At 40.4% G+C, this 20,025-nt stretch overlaps 1 protein-coding gene across 1 annotated transcript; it reads right to left on the bottom strand.

Moving 5' to 3' along the window:
• Window positions 1-1,163: 1,163 nt before the first annotated feature.
• LOC143770477 (uncharacterized) lies at window positions 1,164-18,741 on the bottom strand. The gene is made up of 5 exons (XM_077260120.1): window positions 18,637-18,741; window positions 10,008-10,127; window positions 8,330-8,479; window positions 3,636-3,776; window positions 1,164-2,678 (listed from the first exon to the last, which is right to left on the bottom strand). The coding sequence occupies exons 1-5, from the start codon at window positions 18,683-18,685 to the stop codon at window positions 2,446-2,448; spliced, it is 693 nt and encodes a 230-aa protein (XP_077116235.1). The 5' UTR covers window positions 18,686-18,741; the 3' UTR covers window positions 1,164-2,445.
• Between the last annotated feature and the right edge of the window lie 1,284 nt (window positions 18,742-20,025).

The raw sequence follows: 20,025 nt of genomic DNA, 5'->3' as shown, positions 1-20,025 counted from the left end.
GTAACAAAGTGCTTGGTTGCTGATGAGATGATGCGGTAAGTATTTCTTGGACTTGTGATACCATGCTGATCTTAGCAGATGTAACAAAATCATGTTTCAATATAATTTCAGTAATTTATCACACTATTATCATCAATTATTTTGTGCATAATCAGTGTGCAAAACTTTGTTTGATATTCCAGTTTGTTTTCTAATATATCGGATGTATATAATGAGTATTTGGTCCTGTTGCGGATTGTTTGAGAACTTTTGCCTTTTAAACATGTGATTGTGTACATCCTTTGTAATTGGTTTCTCAATGTATTTCATCTGCATGAACTTGTGGAGAGATGAGCTCAGATAAAGACGGAAGCTGTCCTTGTCACAATGCCTAATGCCATGCTGATTTAGCATTTATCAAATAAAAACAATTTTATATTTCACCTTTGAGCTGGAACGCAATTCTTTTTTTCCATTTTGTAGTCTCCTTAGTCCCCCACCGCATTATTATTATTATTATTTATTTATTTTACTGTATTCACAAACTGGCAACAAATTTTAAAAAAAGTTTGTTAGACAGTCAGACTTTAAATGACTTTTTGCTCTTAAATTTGACATCATTTAAAGAATGAAAAACCCGGAACGGATCATGACAGGCAAGTTCTGCATATTAGAAAAATATATCCTTAAAGGGATATTTCCGTCTACAAGTCCTATCCCAATATGTAGTAGGTGAAATAATAACATTAGCTAATACCTCCAGTAGTATAGTTCTTCTGATTCGCTATGTCTATTTCCTCATCAGCAGACATTGCAGGACATACGGTATCTATGGTTATGACCACTAGCAACTAACTAACTAGCTGTCACTGTATCATTGGTCGTAAGCATGGATACCTATGGTCCTACAATGCCTGCAAATGGGGAAAAAGACATAGCGAGTTAGAAAAACTATACTACATTTCTAACTGGAGGTATTTACTAATACTATTGTCACACCTACTACATGTTGGGATAGGATCTTAGCATTAGGAATACCCCTTTAAATGCAAATTACAATAAAAAGTCATGGGGGTTGAGGCACCACTGCACGAAGTCAAGCAGGTCCCTCTCCTTGCTAAGAAGCCAATCCAATTTTTTTTTTACCATTTTTAGCTGCTACTTCAGTACATTCCTCTCTTTATTCATCTTTGAGTACTACTTTCCTCCACTCTTTTTTTAAAGATTTCTGACAAACAAACAAAACACAAGACCATATTTGATTTCATAGAGTCCAGATTTATACAGAAGTGACTTTATTAATCCATTCTACTGAAGAGCCTCTTAAAATGTATAAAAAATACTCAAATGTTTACTTAGTGTTTAAAAGAGCACTCCTCCCCCTCCTTTATCCTCCTCGTCGTCCTCCTCCCATCAATGTTTTTATCCTGTTAATATATTGCAGTCATCATATTATCTACAGGTGCTTCTCAAAAAATTAGAATGTCATCAAAAAATTAATTTATTTCAGTTCTTCAATACAAAAAGTGAATATCATATATTCTATAGAGTCATTACACACAGTGATCTATTTCAAGTGTTTCTGTTAATGTTGATGATTAAGGCTTACAGCCAATGAAAAGCCAAAAGTCATTATCTCAGTAAATTAGAATACTTTATAACACCAGCTTGAAAAAATGATTTTAAAATCCGAAATGTTGTCCTACTGAAATGTATGTTCAGTAAATGCACTCAATACTTGGTCAGGGCTCCTTTTGCATCAACTACTGCATCAATGCGGCGTGGCATGGAGGCCATATGAAATTCACTTTTTGTATTCAAAAACTGAAATAAATTTACTTTTTTATGATATTCTAATTTTGTCAGAAGCACTTGCAGCACTGTGTACTTACAATTGCTCATGTTGTCTTTCTACCCAGCCACTGCTTCTCTTCTTCCATTAGGTCTATGACATTTCGTGATAAAAAACTGACGAGCTAAATACTTCTAAGCTTTATGTAGGAACAGGAAGACTATTATCTCTGCATGAACCGTCACTGCAAAAGTCTCTGGCATGGGGAGGAAGGAGCAGCTGGGTCAGAAGTTGAAGAGGGTAATCATTTATACAGGGAAAACAGACTTCCTGGTAATAGCATAGCACAGTGAAAAGAGAAGAATTAACTGGGTAGAAAGGCAAAATGTGCAATTGTAAGTACAGAGAGCTATATAAGATGATGACTGCAATATATTAGGAGGATAAAAACTTTGATGGGAGGAGGAGGCAGAAGGAGGAGGAAGAGAAGAAGGGGGAGAGGGAGGAAGGGGAGGAGGAGGAAGAAGAGGAGGGGGAGGAAGAGGAGGAGGAAGAGAAGCAGGAGAAGGAGGAGGGGGAGGAAGGGGAGGAAGAGTTCTTCTTTAATGAATTATCATCTCCTAACCAAGTATTGCTAAACAGAAAATATGCTTTCGAAATCTGACTGTTATGTTTCAAAACCTGCACATATTAAAAGGCACCAGAAGCATAACAAATGGCAGCACAGACAACAATATTGTTTGGGCAGTAGATTTTGTAGTAGATGCTGCATCACTGATGCTGGTTGCCCGGGTGCAGGAATATGTGATTTCTGTAAGCACAGGTCCAGAGGTGGAAGATTCATTTCTTTTATAACAGAAACCTTGGGAGGCGCAGCCACTTTCCATTGTAGTCACAGTAATGGAACCTAGAAACCATAAAACAAAAAACATAAATTTGTGTATCGATCGTGATCGCAGGGGGGTTCGAGACTTTAAAGGATACTTTTATCATGTAGAAGTAGTGGAGTTCTTTTCCCTTAAAAGAGTATTAAAGTGGCTCTAAGATGGTCACATCACTCTATTTATACTAAGTGTGAACACAACCGGAAATGTACATTTTTATTGAACTAAAAAAACAATCATAGCATTTATGAGTGTTTCTTTAACTGTGACACCTAATTGGTTGTTATCTGTATTCCCAGCTATTGTAGTTAACACTATACACCTCACTGGACGTCCACCAATCAGACTTGTATAACATGTCTTATATAAATGCCATTCACCCTATGGTTCCTCTAATTGCAGAGTTTCATAGCCTATTCGTGAAGAAGTAATTTTTTGTACTTTTTTACATAGATTGTTAACCCATTATCTACCAATGTCCTTTTTTTGGGACGCCTAATCTTTAGCTTCTAGCAACTAAGATTTTATAATTTTTAGAATTAGGTCCAATTTTTTGTGTTGTGTTTGTAAAATTAATGTTTTCAAAATAGGAAATCATGTCATTGTCATTTTTAATAGAATATTGGGACGCCCTTTTCTGAAAAATCCGTACTTGAAAATTTTTTGAAAATTATGTTTCTGATTCATTAGGACCCAAATCATTAAAAATCTGTCAAAAAAAAAAAAATGAAAATTCCTAATTTGGCAAGTAATGGGTTAACATTAATATTTTGATTCAATTTCTGTACATTTATAAATATTAATTAGTCTTTGAACATTCTACACCTGTCACTTATTGTATAGGCCAAGATCTTACTGTTATTGTATTATCAGGCAACATGGCCTTAAAGGTGTTATGACCTTAAGACAAGTCCTCCATTGTCATTACATGTACTTAATTGCATTGATTATAATTATTATTTTTCCACTTAATGTTTCACCTGTGGTTTGCTTTCTGGTTTGGTGAAGACACATAGTTTGATCTCCTGCGCAGTTTAAATAGTTCAGAGTTTCACATGATGATTCCAGCGGAGAGCACGTGGGGCATTTTAGTCCATCGGGCGTCAAACTTCCATCTGGCACTTCATCAACACAAAAGATAGATTGTAAAATTATACTTTGATGAATTTGCAACTGAGTAGAAAATCACAAAGGAGCAAAAGCTTACATTTTTCTAACTAAATAATTCTGAGATAAGAAAGGAACTTTCCCTCCATAGCAGACATTTATTTACACATGGAGCTAATAGTCCATTCATAGTTTATGTTCACTTTTGCAAATTAGTTTATTATTGTTTCCATGTATCTGAGATAAAAAATAATGGAACTTTTCAAAGATCTTTGATTACTAATGTCTCACTAATTTGTGTTAACAGATTATAAATAAACCTATGTGTCTCTATGGTTACAGGCTACAGTCATAGGACAATAGCCAGAGTCCAGACTGGTCCAGTGCCACCTCTGGCTAGCTCTTACCAGTACGGCTACAAGTGATTGACAGGTCTCTTCTTCATATCTTTCCTCTAGTGCTAGGGTCGTGACCGACCCGTTTTAGGTTTTAAATGCATACAAATTCTACATACATTTGTTTATTGCATCAAGACTTTTTGACTTTTTCAGGAACTTATTTTTAAACAAAATACAATAAAATAAAACTATTTTACTAAATTGTAAAATGCTCTTATTAAAATTATAACATTTGTGTTGTTGGGGTCAATTTGGACCCAGGTCTAATATAAGAGTAAAAAAACAATAAGTCCCGAAACTGAACTCATAAACACAATATAAACCATCAGCCCACAGCCAGCTCTACCTCCAACAACTTGAGTTAGGGACATGTCCAGGCATGTATGGCCAAATCAGCTTAGAGTTGGTACTTTGCAGAGTATACATCTCCAGTTTACACATGCAACAATGAGGAGAAGATTTGATGTAAGCCAAATTCTGGATTATATCTTAGATGATAATGAATCAGAGGACACACAGCAGCAAACTGATACAGATGAACAGGTTTCTGAGGAGGAAGATGATGTGGAGTATCAACCGGAAGATACAGACAGTTCTGATCAGTCTGATGAGGAGGTCACTGGTGCTGAAGCTGCTCCCGCTGAAAGATTCAAATCCAAAAGTGGCAAGATCAGTTGGAGCTCAGTACCTCCAGATGTAACATGGCAGGGCAGATGCTGCAAATGTCATAAAAATGACCCCTGGGATCACAAGGTTTGCTGTGACAAGAGTAAGTGACATCAAGACATGTTTTGATCTGTTTATGCCATTAGCAATAATGACTTTTTTTTATTGACATGACAAACCTTGAAGGAAAAAAAGTCCACGGCAACATGTGGAATGACCTTCATGATGATGTCCTTGATGCCTACATTGGTGTTCTTCTCCTTGCTGGAGTGTACAAATCCTGCAATGAGCCCACTGATAGTCTCTGGGACGCATCGACAGGCAGGAATATTTTCCGAGCAACAATGTCACTTCAAAAGTTTCAAACGATATCAAGAGTCCTCAGATTTGACAACAGAGACACCAGAACAAAATCTGACAAACTTGCTCCCATCAGGGATGTTTGGGAGAAATGGGTGCAGCTCCTTCCACTGATGTTCAACCCAGGGCCAGAGGTGACAGTAGAAGAACGTTTTCTCCCTTTCCGCGGAAAATGCCCCTTCCGGCAATACATGCCAAGTAAGCCAGGCAAATACGGCATAAAAATCTGGGCAGCCTGTGATGCAAAAACTAGCTATGCATGGAATCTACAGATTTACACAGGCAAGTCTGCAAGCGGCATCCCTGAAAAAAAACAAGGAAAACGTGTAGTCCTCGATATGACTACTGGACTCCAGGGTCACAACATTACTTGTGACAATTTTTTTTACCAGCTATGACCTTGGACAAGAACTTCTCAGGAGGAAAATCACCATGATGGGCACAGTGAAAAAAACCAAACCTGAGCTGCCCGCTGAATTGTTGCAGATGAAGGACAGGGCTCCACTTTCCTCAAAGATTGTTTTTACAGACACCACCACTGCTGTTTCATACTGCCCCAAAAAACAACGGAATGTGGTACTGATGTCCACACTTCACAAAGATGCAGCTGTGTCATCAGGAAGTGACAAAAAGCCCAGAATCATCCTGGACTATAACAAAAACAAAGGAGGAGTGGACAACCTGGACAAGCTGACTGCCACCTACACTTGCCAGGGAATGACTAGGAGATGGCCAGTGGTTGTATTTTACAACATCCTTGATGTGTCAGCATGCAATTCATTTGTGTTGTGGACCCACATTCACCAAGGATGGAATTCAAAGAAAAAAAACAAGCGGAGGATGTTTCTTGAGGAACTAGGAAGATCCCTTGTCAAGGCGCACATTGACCAAAGGGAACGAGTGCCCCGACACCCAGCCGCTGCAGCCTTGGTCCGACAACTCCAGAGCTCAACAATTGCTTCGTCCACACCCACAGCAACACAAAGAGCATCATCACCAGCATCCTCCTCAACCAGCCCTGCCTCAACATCAACCACAACAGCCACAACCCCAGTGAGACCACCTGATTCTAAAAGAAAGAGGTGTCAGGTCTGCCCTAGCAATAAGGACAGAAAGACAAACACATCGTGCTTCGCCTGCAAAAAATACCTCTGCAAAGAACACACAAAAAGTGTCACTTTTGCCACACATGCATCTAAATACTAATGCATCTAAAAACTAGTACTTGATTTCTGTTGATTTGATTTGCTTGATTGATTGTTGTTTGTTTGTTTGACCTAGAAAAGCTACTTTTTATTATTATTGCTATTAATGTTAATATAAATTTCATCTTTTATTTGTATTAAAGTTCTATAAAAAATATCTGTTTTTTGCCTTTTTCATAAAGTAGTTAGATATGGGTCAAAATTGACTCGTAACACCATAGATGTTACTAGAGTTAATAATATAAAATATATATATGTATATTTTTTTTACATTTAAGAAATGTGTTCTAAAACCCTTCAGTAATAGTCAGGTAATATAACAAACTTTTTTAAGTTTATATTATTCTCTTGAGGTTCATTTGACAATATTTTTATATTGCAAATGAAGGGTATACTCTCAAATGAAAGGCCCAGGGGGCCACAACAAAATTATTAAAATCAATCCTTCCATGGATGAGAAACCCTAACAAGGTGACTAAGAGGTAAGAAACAAATTGGATCATAAATACCTGTTTTAGGCTAACCCAGGGGTGATTTAAGACACAGGTCAAAACCGACCCGCTAACATAAGAAAGAGTAACAGAAAGCTAACACTAGAGGAAGGATATATACCTATACCACCTCTTCCGACAAGCCTACAACCTGCATTAACCACCGATCAACCAACCGCTGCATGACCAGCTCTATCCTGGCCTACTGTATTCTCACCCATCCCTTGTAGATTGTGAGCCTTCGCGGGCAGGGCCCTCTCTCCTCCTGTACCAGTTATGACTTGTATTGTTTAAGATTATTGTACTTGTTTTTATTATGTATACCCCTCCTCACTTGTAAAGCGCCATGGAATAAATGGCGCTATAACAATAAATAATAATAATATACACACAGGGTTAGACTTCTCAGTCACTGGGAGCACAACTGGGAATAGTCAGCCAAAGAAAAAGACAGACCATACCAGTCTCCAGTTATAGTCCTCGGTCGGATCTTCAAAGTATATTTTCATTAAAATGCAGTTTAGACAGTATGATTAGCTGGTCTGTCAGGTGTGGCAGACAGTCATCCTGGATCCGGCTGTAGAAGGTCTTTGCGATTAGTGCTACAAGCACCATCTTGAAGTTTGCATAATCGTTATGGAGTGATTTCCTTCTGCCTCTAGGACTCAACAGTTACTCCACCTTCTGCTGCTAATTAACACATCCTTGCTGAAGGTTTAAATACCTGCAGTCTCTTCATCAAGGTGCAGATGTTAGTTCAAATTCCCTTTGGTTGGAAATACTAGCAGTCGGCTAGCATCTTCTTGGAGGATTGCCGTTGTGATATCTTGGCGGGCTTCCCATGCTAAGTGTATCCCATTGTTTGTTCACCCTTTTTGTCTTTAGTTGTAGTGGGGGCTGACTAGCGCACACCCGTTCCCTCTTTATCCAGGGCCTATTGCTAGGGTCAATCAGGGATTAGGTTCCTGCTTGCCGATAGGTGTGGAACCTATTTAGGCACGTTTAGAGTAGACAGGGTGTTGTTAGATCTGCTAGGGGCTTCACTCCCCCCTTCCCTAGTGTTTGGGCTTCCCATCTCCTAGTGTTGTGCACCTTGCTTCTCCCTCACCCAGTATGGCTGTTCCCTTTAATGATGACTATATATCATGTAACGATGTAAAGAACTTAATCCAATGTTACACCAGTGTTATCCAAGCTTTATCCAATATTAAAATCATAGATTTAGAATGATAATTTTCATTGTTAATATCTAAGGGGCATGCGGGCTTTCATGTGGCAGTTTACATCTCAGTACAGGAGAACCTATAGTCAAAGAACTCCTGAGTAATTGGGCATTCTTAGGGGGCACAGAGGATATCTTTTTGATACTCCTTCTAAAAATTCACTGACTACTGCTGGAAATATTGATAGATAGATTAGATAGACAGATAGAATTTGGACTAATTACCAATGGGTTTTTCCGGTGTACAAAGGTTTTCAGAACAACATGTAGTCGCAATATTCTGAGAAGTACTTGTAGATGTGTTGAAGGTCCCAGTTGCATCACATTCACTCGGTTGAGCACAAAATCTATTAAGGAACTGGACGATAAATATGCCTAAAGAAAAAGTAGGAAAAACAAGTTACAACATTTCTAAGCTTTTCAAAAATTCACTGAAAGTACGTGGAAGACTGTTCTACTCCTTCTTCAAATATGGACCACTGCTTAATGGAGTTGACCTTTTTCTGTACAGTTTTAAAGACGTATGAGCGAAATCAAGCCAGACAGTTCACTCGAAGCAAGGATCACCAAGCTACGACTTGCCTACTTTGGGCACATCATAAGAAGAGACCAATCACTGGAGAAGGACATCATTGTTGGAAGAATATAAGGAACAAGGCAAAGAGGAAGACCAGCAATCTGATGGCTTAATAAGAGCAGAGAAGACTCTGGTGGACCTATCTAGGCTTGCACAAGGTCAATCTTCCTACAAAGCATTCATCCATCAAGTCACCACAGCTCGAGATCAAGCCAAAACTATTAAATACTAATAATGAGCAAAATGTTTGCACTTATTCCCTGTTATGTATATAATCAGGTTCAGGTGCATTAAAATACCATCTGACACTTCCCGGTTTCTGGGCCTCTTCTAGCCCAAGTGACCTGAAACCAGACTAGCCAGCGCTCAAAAGGTGTTATAATAAGTTATCTTTCAATGTAAGTGTTTGGATCCTTGTTTTGCATCTTATAGGCTTAAACTGATAAAGCAGCCCCATTACCGATTGCCGAAATCTCAATCTGAGCATGCGCCGCTCCCGGTGGCCATTTTCCCAAAGGCCACAGCGCATCCATTACTGCAGTGCGGTGGCCTCCTGGGAAAATGGCCACCAGAGTGGCGCATGCGCAGATGGAGATCTCGACACCAAGATCTTGGGTGCCAAGATCTCGTCTCTCGAAATTTCGGGACGAGATCATGTTGCCGAGTTCTCAATCTGAGCATGCGCCGCCCCCGGCGGCCATTTTCCCGGAGTCCACCGCATAGTAAACCATGAACACCCCCTCATTCCAACCTACGGCCTGCAGCAATGCTCTACTCTTGCCTCCTCCAGCAGCGACCCCGCTTCACCGCAGCCACCACCCCCTGTAAGCAATTAGACGCATGGATTGTATGAAGCACCACCATTTTATTAAAAAAAAGTTTTTTTTTCTCCTATTTTTCTCCTCAAAATTTGGGGTGCGTCTTCTAAATCGGTGCGTCCATCAAAATGTCAAAATGCCTTGTCTGTCACTTCTAAGAAGAAGGCTTTTATTTGATATCGGAAAATTATACCAAAAGTGTAATGCCTGTTAGAGTTGATACAGTTTTATTTAAGGAATTCCAGTAGAGATGTTTCTATCTTTTACATCGAACTCTGGTCTTCCTGATTTGTCTCATATTTTCAAGGTCCCCCTACTATCAAACCAATTATGGCCTGAATAGTGGTAGACAACAATCCCCCTTGACACACACTCAGGGGTACCGCCATGAGCAGTCCCTCATATCACTCCTCACCTATCAGACACCCAATACCCTCTGAGATGCTACAAAAAATATATAGTAGATTTTATAGTAGAAATTGCATCATGTACTTAATGTACTTCTTACCCGTTAGGGACACCTCATATTGAGTGGCACACACATTGCCAGTGGGACAGGAGGCAATGGAGGAAAATAAACAGGAATCTGTGTTGAAGTCCGAGCAATTGTAACATTGCAAAGAATAACCTGAAGAAAAAAAGAAAAAATAATCTGTAACTACTGAAAATCTATCAAGATGTCAAGGAATAAAGCAAGGTTCCTGGAAGAATGCAGAATATCAGAGATGTAAATTGAAGCTCCTTAGCTCCAATGTAAAATCTGTAACCAAACCTTTCTCTTATCATGAGCCATAATCAATAATGGTGTCTATCTAGGTTGAATGGTAATATAGTAGCAAAAAAACCCCAGAGCCATAATGTCCAGTCTATAATCCTAACATGATGATCAAGAGAAAGACAAGCCTCCTGAGGCGTATGCTAATTGACCTATGTTAGGGAAACATTCTTACTAACTTAAAACTTCAATTAATTAAAACTAGTTGGCCCGGGTGAAAGTTTCGCACATTGGTTGTCGGGGGCGCAGGCAATTTCAGGAAAATTAAGCTGGTCAAATGTAAATGTATTTAATTAGATGATGAACACAGAGAGGTATGGGTGCCACTGATATATATATATATATATATATATATATATATATATATATATATGTGTGTGTGTGTGTTTTCACGAATGTTTGAGCCCATGGATCCATTATACAGTATGTCCATTTTGCAAGCCGGCGAGAAATTCTCGCTATACGGATGTCACATGGATGCTTACATGCGAGAAAATCGCCTCCTCGCACTGCACACGGATGACATCCGGATCACTGTTCAGGGAACATTTCTGCGATCCTCGTCTGTGTAAAACGGACCGTTTTTTTATAAGCTGTGTGTGACTCCAGCCTAAAGGAGATCCCTCAACATTAAACATAATGGAATTTTACTTACTGATCAAATGGGGTCTGATTGTCAGGACCTTGGAAAAGAACAGGGGCAGCAGCATTTTTTTCCCCTCCACAGCAGCACTGCCATCTATCTGCAGTGTAGGGAAGTACAACACAGCCCTATGTATGTGAACGAAGCAGCTCTCTGTACTGCAGTGTCACTTTGACAGTAAAAATGATGACAGAGAATTTACCCCATAACTGAGCGTATTTACACCAATGTACTGTATAATAAGTGGGAATATGCCTTTAAAAAAAAAGTAACATCTGCAGATTATTTTACCTTTTTTCCCAAAGGTTTGATTTTTTTTTTCAATTTTTGCAAGGTTGTTTCCACCAATCTCTCACATTGGGAAACAATGTACAGTCTGAGTTATGTCAACACTGCAGCTTTTTACTTGGAACCAGAGGTGACTCCAGGTCACCAATAAGCTGCAACTTCTCCACCTGTCGACTCTCCACTCTACACTCAAGATCGCATCTCACCACCTGTGCACTTGACCCGCTCCCTTCCCACTTCATCCCAAACCTTGCCACAGTCTTCATCCCAACCCTAACCCATCTTTTCCACCTATCACTAACAACTGGTGTTTTCCCCTCAAGCTTTAAACATGCCTCCATCACACCTATCCTCAAAAAGTCCTCTCTTGACCCATCCTCTGTATCTAGCTATCTCCCTATATCACTTCTCCCCTATGCCTCCAAACTACTGGAACAAAACGTCCATCTTAAACTGTCCTCCCATCTCTCTTCCTGCTCCCTCTTCGACCACTTACAATCTAGCTTCCGGTCCACTGAACACCACTCCACTGAAACTGCCCTAACTAAGGTCACCAATGACCTAATTAACCGCCAAGAGCAAGCGACACTACTCTGTCCTCCTCCTCCTCGACCTGTTGGCTGCCTTTGACACAGTGGACCATTCCCTATTATTACAGACCCTCTCATCTCTTGGCATCACAGACTTGGCCCTATCCTGGATCTCTTCATACCTAACAGACCGGACATTCAGCATCCCCCACTCACACACCACCTCCTCACCTCGCCCCCTATCTGTCGGAGTTCCGCAAGGTTCAGTCCTAGGGCCCCTGCTCTTCTCCATTTACACCTTTGGCCTGGGACAGCTCATAGAATTTCACTGCTTTCAGTATAACCTCTATGCTGATGACACGCAGATCTACCTCTCTGGACCAGATATCACCTCCCTACTAACCAGAATCCCTCAATGTCTGTCCGCTATTTCATCCTTCTTCTCCGCTAGATTTCTAAAACTTAACATGGACAAAACAGAATTCATCATCTTTCCCCTATCTCACCCGACCCCCTCAATGAACCTATCCATTACAGTAAATGGCTGCCCACTCTCCCCAGTCCCACAAGCTCGCTGCCTCTGGGTAATCCTTGACACTGATCTCTCCTTCAAACCACATATCCAAGCCCTCTCCACTTCTTGCCACCTTCAATGCAAAAATATTTCAAGGATCCGTGCATTCCTAAGCCAAGAATCTGCAAAAACCCTAGTCCATGCCTTCATCATCTCCCGCCTTTACTACAGCAACCTCTTGCTCTGTGGCCTCCCCTCTAACACTCTCGCACCCCTCCAATCTATTCTAAACTCTGCTGCCTGACTCATCCACCTGTCCCCCCGCTATTCCCCGGCCTCTCCCCTCTGTCAATCCCTTCACTGGCTCCCCATTGCCCAGAGATTCCAGTACAAAACCCTAACCATGACAGACAAAGCCATCCACAACCTGTCTCCTCCATACATCTGTGACCTCTTCTCCCTGTACTTACCTACACGCAACCTCCAATCCTCACAAGATCTCCTTCTCTACTCCACTCTTATCTCCTCTTCCCATAATTGCATACAAGATTTCTCTGGTGCATCACCCCTACTCTGGACCTCTATATCACAACATATCAGACTCTCACCTACCATCAAAACCTTCAAAAAGAACCTGAAGACCTACCTCTTCCGACAAGCCTCGCGGGCAGGGTCCTCTCTCCTACTGTACCAGTCATGACTTGTATTGTTTAAGATTATTGTACTTGTTTTTATTATGTATAACCCTCCTCACATGTAAAGCGACATGAAATAAATGGCGCTATAATAATAAATACAGTCCCTTGTGAAAGTATTCGGCCCCTGGAACTTTTCAACCTTTTCCCACATATCATGCTTCAAACATAAAGATACCAAATGTAAATTTTTGGTGAAGAATCAACAACAAGTGGAACACAATTGTGAAGTTGAACAAAATTTATTGGTTATTTTAAATTTTTGTGGAAATTCAAAAACTGAAAAGTGGGGTGAGCAATATTATTCGGCCCCTTTCACTTAATAATTTGTTGTCCCACCTTTTGCTGTGCTTGGGGTCTGTCTCTATCAGTTTTGTACATCGAGAGACTGAAATTCTTGCCCATTCCTCCTTGGCAAACAGTTCGAGCTCAGTGAGGTTTGATGGAGATCGTTTGTGAACAGCAGTTTTCATCTCTGTCCACAGATTTTCAATTGGATTGAGGTCTGGGCTTTGACTTGGCCATTCTAACACCTGGATACGTTTATTTGTGAACCATTCCATTGTAGATTTTGCTTTATGTTTGGGGTCATTGTCTTGTTGGAAGACAAATCTACATCCTCATCTCGGGTCTTTTGCAGACTCCAACAGGTTTTCTTCAAGAATGGTCCTGTATTTGGCTCCATCCATCTTCCCATCAATTTTAACCATCTTCCCTGTCCCTGCTGAAGAAAAGCAGGTCCAAGCCATGATGCTGCCACCACCACGTTTGACATTGGGGGTGGTGTGTTCAGGGTGATGAGTTGTGTTGCCTTTACGCCAAACATATCGTTTGGCATTGTTGCCAAATAGTTCGATTTTGGTTTCATCTGACCAGAGCACCTTCTTCCACATGTTTGGGGTGTCTCCCAGGTGGCTTGTTGCTAACTTTAAGCAACACTTTTTATGGATATCTTTGACAAATGGCTTTCTTCTTGCCACTCTTACATAAAGGCCAGATTTGTGCAGTGTACGACTGACTGTTGTCCTATGGACAGACTGTCCCACCTCAGCTGTAGATCTCTGCAGTTCATCCAGAGTGATCATGGGCCTCTTGGCCGCATCTCTGATAAGTCTTCTCCTTGTTTGAGATGAAAGTTTAGAGGGACGGCCGGGTCTTGGTAGATCTGCAGTGGTATGATACTCCTTCCATTTCAATATGATCGCTTGCACAGTGCTCCTTGGGATGTTTAAAGTTTTGGAAATCATTTTGTATCCAAATCCAGCTTTAAACTTCTCCACAACAGTATCACGGACCTGCCTGTTGTGTTCCTTGGTCTTCATGATACTCTCTGTGCTTCAAACAGAACCCTGAGACTATCACAGAGCAGATGCATTTATACGGAGACTTGATTACACACAGGTGGATTATATTTATCATTATTAGGGATTTAGGACAACATTGGATCATTCAGAGATCCACAATGAACTTCTGGAGTGAGTTTGCTGCACTGAAAGTAAAGAGGCCAAACAATATTGCACGCCTCACTTTTCAGTTTTTGAATTTCCACAAAACTTTAAAATAACCAATAAATTTCGTTCAACTTCACAAATGTGTTCCACTTGTTGTTGATTCTTCACCAAATATTTACATTTGGTATCTTTATGTTTGAAGCATGATATGTGGGAAAAGGTTGAAAAGTTCCAGGAGGTCGAATAAGTGCGCAAGGCACTGTAATAATAACCTTAGAAGGAATCTGTCCAATAATATGGAAAATCTGATGGTTCAGAACCTGTCTGGTCCCTTTTAGGCTGCAGTCATTTATGTCTTCAGTTTTAAAGCTGAAGTCTTAAACAGGTAAAGTTTTTCTTTTATTCTACTTCCACATACGTAGCAAATATTTTATAGGTACCTGCCTGAAATCGGCTGGGCAAGGATTTCTGCAAGCTGGAAAGCCCCTAAGGCAAATGTTAGGATATGTTTCAGCTTTGTATTAGTATGCTTTGGGATAGTGTGGTGCCACGTGCAGATCATTTTTCCTTACTGCAGGTTTATGTAAATTAATGTTTAAAGTGTATTTTGTACTCACATCGTGGATGTGTGGTTTTCTTGGCTATTTTCTTGATGAAGGGGGCAAGTTTACCTTTCATATGATGTATCATTTGTGTGTGTGGGTGCAGTATGAAAGGAGATACAAAGTAATCACTGAAAAAGAGTGTCTTGAAATGATATAGAAGGATTAAATGAGTTGTCTGATCTTCCATTTTACTAATTGGAGCAGATTGCATCAGCCAAAGAAGGAACACATACCCTTGGATGAGCTTCCACATATTGCCTTGTATTTTTCACATCACATGGTATAGCACAGCCAATCAAGAGGGACTATTATAGCCCATAGAAAAGTTGAAGCAGGGAATGATGCAGCAGTGGTGAATCTAGATAGTAAGATTATGTCACTTTTCACTGCTTACAAATTGAGATTAGGACAGAAAACACTGAATAAACATTACAGATAGTGAGTGTCAGCAGAGCAGTAAAGAAGATTAGTGTGTATGAGGAAAAGAGAATAGTGTCATACTTATCTTTTCTGGACAATTGAAAGCCCTGGAGTTATTTTGATTCGCCACTAATCTAATTAGTTTATTCTGGCAAATTTTAATTTCAAACGATTCGCTCATCTCACTTCCATCATCATGTACTCAACTCCAAAAGTCTGGAACTCATAATTCTTTGCATTACATGTTTTATTTGCCTTGGCAGCAGCTGTCTGTCACTAAAGTTGAGTTTGTCATCCATACATACTGTACATTCAAGTCTTTTTCAGTGCCAGTTTTATCCCTTATTTTACTAATTAGTATGTAATTATACATTTTATTTATTTAGTCCAAATGCATGACCTTATATTTCTCAGAATGTGACTAAGCACTAATAGACAAGTATCGTTGATCGCCGGAAGAGAGTGGTCACAGACCGCTCCTGCTGTGGATTCAGCTGCCTCTGCTGACGTCACATTTACAGAGTGACTGTTTCTTTTCCACCTTGCTCTGTCAACAGCAGTGGCTTACGGCATCATTCTGATTGACAATTGGCTCCCATAGTCATGCAGCGGGAATCCAGCTGTCAATTAATGATGTCGAAGTCCTGACCTGTCAACAGAGTGGAGAAGAAAAGATGCCTCTGCTCTGTCAGCATGGTAGGTGAATCGTAGGCAGGAGCGGTCTGTGATCGTTCTGTGGTGACGATGAACAGCGCCGGGGCAAAACAGTCAGATAGGTAGCATCTACCTACCTGTTAGTGCTTAATCACATTCTTTGTTTTTCACAAAGTCCCAGATATCCCCTTTAATTATTTGCCATTTTTCGGTAAAAGCTCTCAGCTACTAATCTGTAATATTATAACATCCTCCTTTTTGTTAATTACTGTACAGAGCTTGCTATCAGCTACAAATACTGAAGGTAAAAACTCTTAGTCCCAGCATATAAAACATTTGGTAGTCCCCATCATAAACATTTATAGTATCAAATGTTCCACTTACGAGACCCCCTTTCCATCACTGAAGAGTTTAGCAGGCAGAAGACAAATCCCAGTATATGAGATCCAAAATTAACGTTTCTAGGTTTACAAATTCAGCTACTAACGCAATTTTTTTAAATGCAAATTTATGATATCCCGGAATTTAGCTCCAGGTTTGCCAATGATGCACTACTGTAAAAGTGTCATCATCTTTGCCACATTGCTTCAACACAGAGGTGTAATACATTTTAAAGTGGCTGTTTGTAAGCCTTACAATTAAATAGAATGATACCTTTGCTGTGTTGTTTGTATGCCACAAAAATATCCAGTTCTTAAAGCTCTGCCTATTGGCTTCCATTCTTAGCAGGATAATAAACTCCTTTGACCTAACCCCACGTGACAGATGACATTTAAGGGGATATTTAACAAACTGTGTAAATTATTAATTAAATCTTATGGAGCTAATGAGGCAAGTGCACTTACTTTGAAAATCCATATAAGAATGGCTGTATAATTATTTTTGAAAGTTTAAAGTTTTCCTGCCTAATTTTAAGATGAATATATTGGGAAGCAAACAAGTGCAATATGGTTTTATCCGATAGAAATAGATGGATTTTTAGGGAGTACGTGTTCCCCGCGGTGAGATTATGTGGTACACAACAATTTAAAGAATTTTGAAGTAATCAGCTGCCCTCGGACCAGAACTGATGTGATTGGAGAGAATAGTTGATTTTTCCACTCTGCGGGTGGATTAAAAGGGAATGGATAGAGCTGGAGTGATGCACTTTTATTATCGACATGTTTCAAAGTTGACACTCTTCTTTAGAATATAACTACAATGCAGACACCTTGAAAGACAAACAGCTTTAAAGGAGTGGTATTCGAATAATGGTGCCAAAGGGGCACATGATGTGTTAAAGATCACCTCTTATCCGTTGCATTAAAAATCTCGTAAAAACCTCAAAACACAAAAATTACAACTGTTTATGTGAGAATCTTTTTGGAATGAAATTAAATGTGGCTTGTCGTGTTTAGAAGGAAAAAAAATATTTTATTTTGTAAATGTTTGGGAAAAAAAATAAAAAGCATAATGATAAATGAATTCTAATGGTGTCCTCAGGATTCCAGTGTCCTTAGGATCCCAGTGTCCTTTGGTTTCTGCTGTTCTTAGGATTCCTGTGTCCTTAGGATCCTGGTGTCCTTAGGTTTCTACTGTTCTTAGGATTCCTGTGTCCTTAAAATCCCGGTGTTCTTAGGATTCAAATGTCCTTAGGATCCCGATGTCCTTAGGTTTCCCGTGTCATTAGGATTTCTGTGTCCTTAGGATCCCGGTCTCCTTAGGATTCCAGTGTCCTTAGGATCCCGGTGTCCTTAGGTTTCTGGTGTCCTTAGGATTCCTGTGTCCTTAGGATCCCGGTCTCCTTAGGATTCCTGTGTCCTTAGGATCTCGGTGTCCTTAGGATTCCTGTGTCCTTAGGATTCAAGTGTAATTAGGATCCCGGTGTCCTTAGGATTCCAGTGTCCTTAGATTCCAGTGTCCTTAGGATCCCGGATTCCTTAGGATTCCAGAGTTCTTAGGATCCGTGTTGCTTAAAGATTCCAGTGTCCTTAGGATCCCTGTGTCCTTAGGATCCCTGTGTCTTTAGGATTCAAGTGTCCTTAGGATTCTGGTGTCCTTAGGATCCTGGAGTACTTTGGATCCTGGTGTCCTTAGGATTCCGGTGCCTGTGAGTCGTGATGCTGAATGAGCAATGGAGGATGAATGCGAAAATGAATGGATTCTGAGACAATCAGCAATTGTGAAATTAATCGGATTAATATTTGATAAGTTATAAAAAAGATGCACGCTAACATGATTATTTACTTGAAATATAAAAATATAAAAGTATAAAAAAATAATAGTTGTGGAAATGATTTTGCTTCAATTTGTGGATAGATAAAAACTCTATATCTATGAGTGATGGAGGAGATTATTTTATTATCAAAACAGAGATGGGAGTCAAATTGGTAAAATGTAGGCTCATCCTCATCAGTGGAGTATCAGTGATACTAAGATGAGCATTTTGTGAATTCAACTCTAGTTAGAATTTTTCCTCTTAAAATTTGGATTACACAGACATGGATTTTCAGAGTGAGTACACAAGCCTCATCAAGTCTAAAAGTCTGAATTAATAATTTATGTAGTTAAAATAAAACTTACCTGTTGCTGCTAAAGCAGAGAGGAAGGACACCAATCTCCAGAGATACATGGTTAATGTGAAGTTAATTCCGTTCAGTGGAAATTTTAGAATAGTGAGTGCAGTTTTTTTGAGAAACGAAACTTAACCTGTTTAGTTTCAATTTCTACAAATTCACTGGTTACTGCTAAAGCAATGAGGAAGTACACCAATCTCCAGAGATATGGTTAATGTGAAGTTAGTTCTATTCAGTGCTTAGAAATACACAAAACGAAAAAACAGGAAAACAGATATTAAAACGATATGCACCCTGACAATCCGTCGGTAGCCCTAACTCTGGCTCTACCTTATATCAGAGGTTGGCTTTCTAAATTATACAATAATTGGTACCCCCACCCCTTGATGGCTTTCCCTGCAGATCCCTACGTATCCTTATTCTCAGATTCAAAGACAATAACATAAACAATCATCACATCAGCATCACTGAATGCTGAACCAGGGTATACAAATGCAACGCCCGCTAGGGCCATGGGATACTCAAAACCGTGTAGGACAGTTCTTCAGGGAGTTGTCACGGCAGCAGTGACCCGGTCCGTGGCCCTGGGCGCACAATAAAAATGATGAGGGACAGTTGGTAGGGGATTTAACGTGAAGCCACCTGTGGTGTTTGGCAATAAGTGGCTGACACTGCTTTAGAGGATCGCTGGGGTCGATGGTGACGCAGCTGGGATGTTTCTGCTCCCCACAGGTGGAGCGGGGCCCCAGGGCTACCGGTACAGTTTTTAAGGGACCATGGACGTTGGGGTGCAGGTCTGAGGGTGAAGGAAATGACTGGAAGACACAAGGAATGTAGTTTTCTTTACCTTTACTTGGTGGTAGAAGGTGCAGTCCGGGCCACAGGTAACAAGTGATCATGGGGGTCCAGGCAGCCTGGAAGCAGTTTAGGATCCACGTAGCCAGGTGGGTTAGGAGACCTTCCTTCTGTGCTATTCTCTTAGGTCCTTGCTGCCTGAAGCTCTGCACAAGTTCCTCTCACTGTCTATCAGTTTGTGTAAAATGTTACCTGCATGGCAGGCCACTAGAGCCTATTCAAGGTGTCGCTCCTTGGTGGTGGCTCCAGGTTCTGATATGCTGCTGTGCCACTGGGTGTTAGCTGGGCCAGGAGACCTGCAATCTCCTGCCCTCGGGATTTAGCTGCCAGGATTTCTGTAGCCGAGCCATCACGGACTTCGGTGTCCTGTTTCTGGGCACTCGGCTCTGGGGTGAGCTTGGCCACAGCCCCACTCCCCAGGCTCTCCTCAACCTCTCTCCTCTACTCTCTAAGACTAACATTGAATAATTCCAACTCCAGGCCAGAACATATAGGGAAGCTCCCCTGAAATCAGGAGTTAGAGCTCCCCCTTCTGGTCTTG

This window comes from Ranitomeya variabilis, chromosome 4 (genome assembly GCF_051348905.1).
Source record: "Ranitomeya variabilis isolate aRanVar5 chromosome 4, aRanVar5.hap1, whole genome shotgun sequence".
Lineage (NCBI taxonomy): Eukaryota > Metazoa > Chordata > Amphibia > Anura > Dendrobatidae > Ranitomeya > Ranitomeya variabilis.
This window is presented reverse-complemented; position numbering and strand designations above follow the sequence as displayed.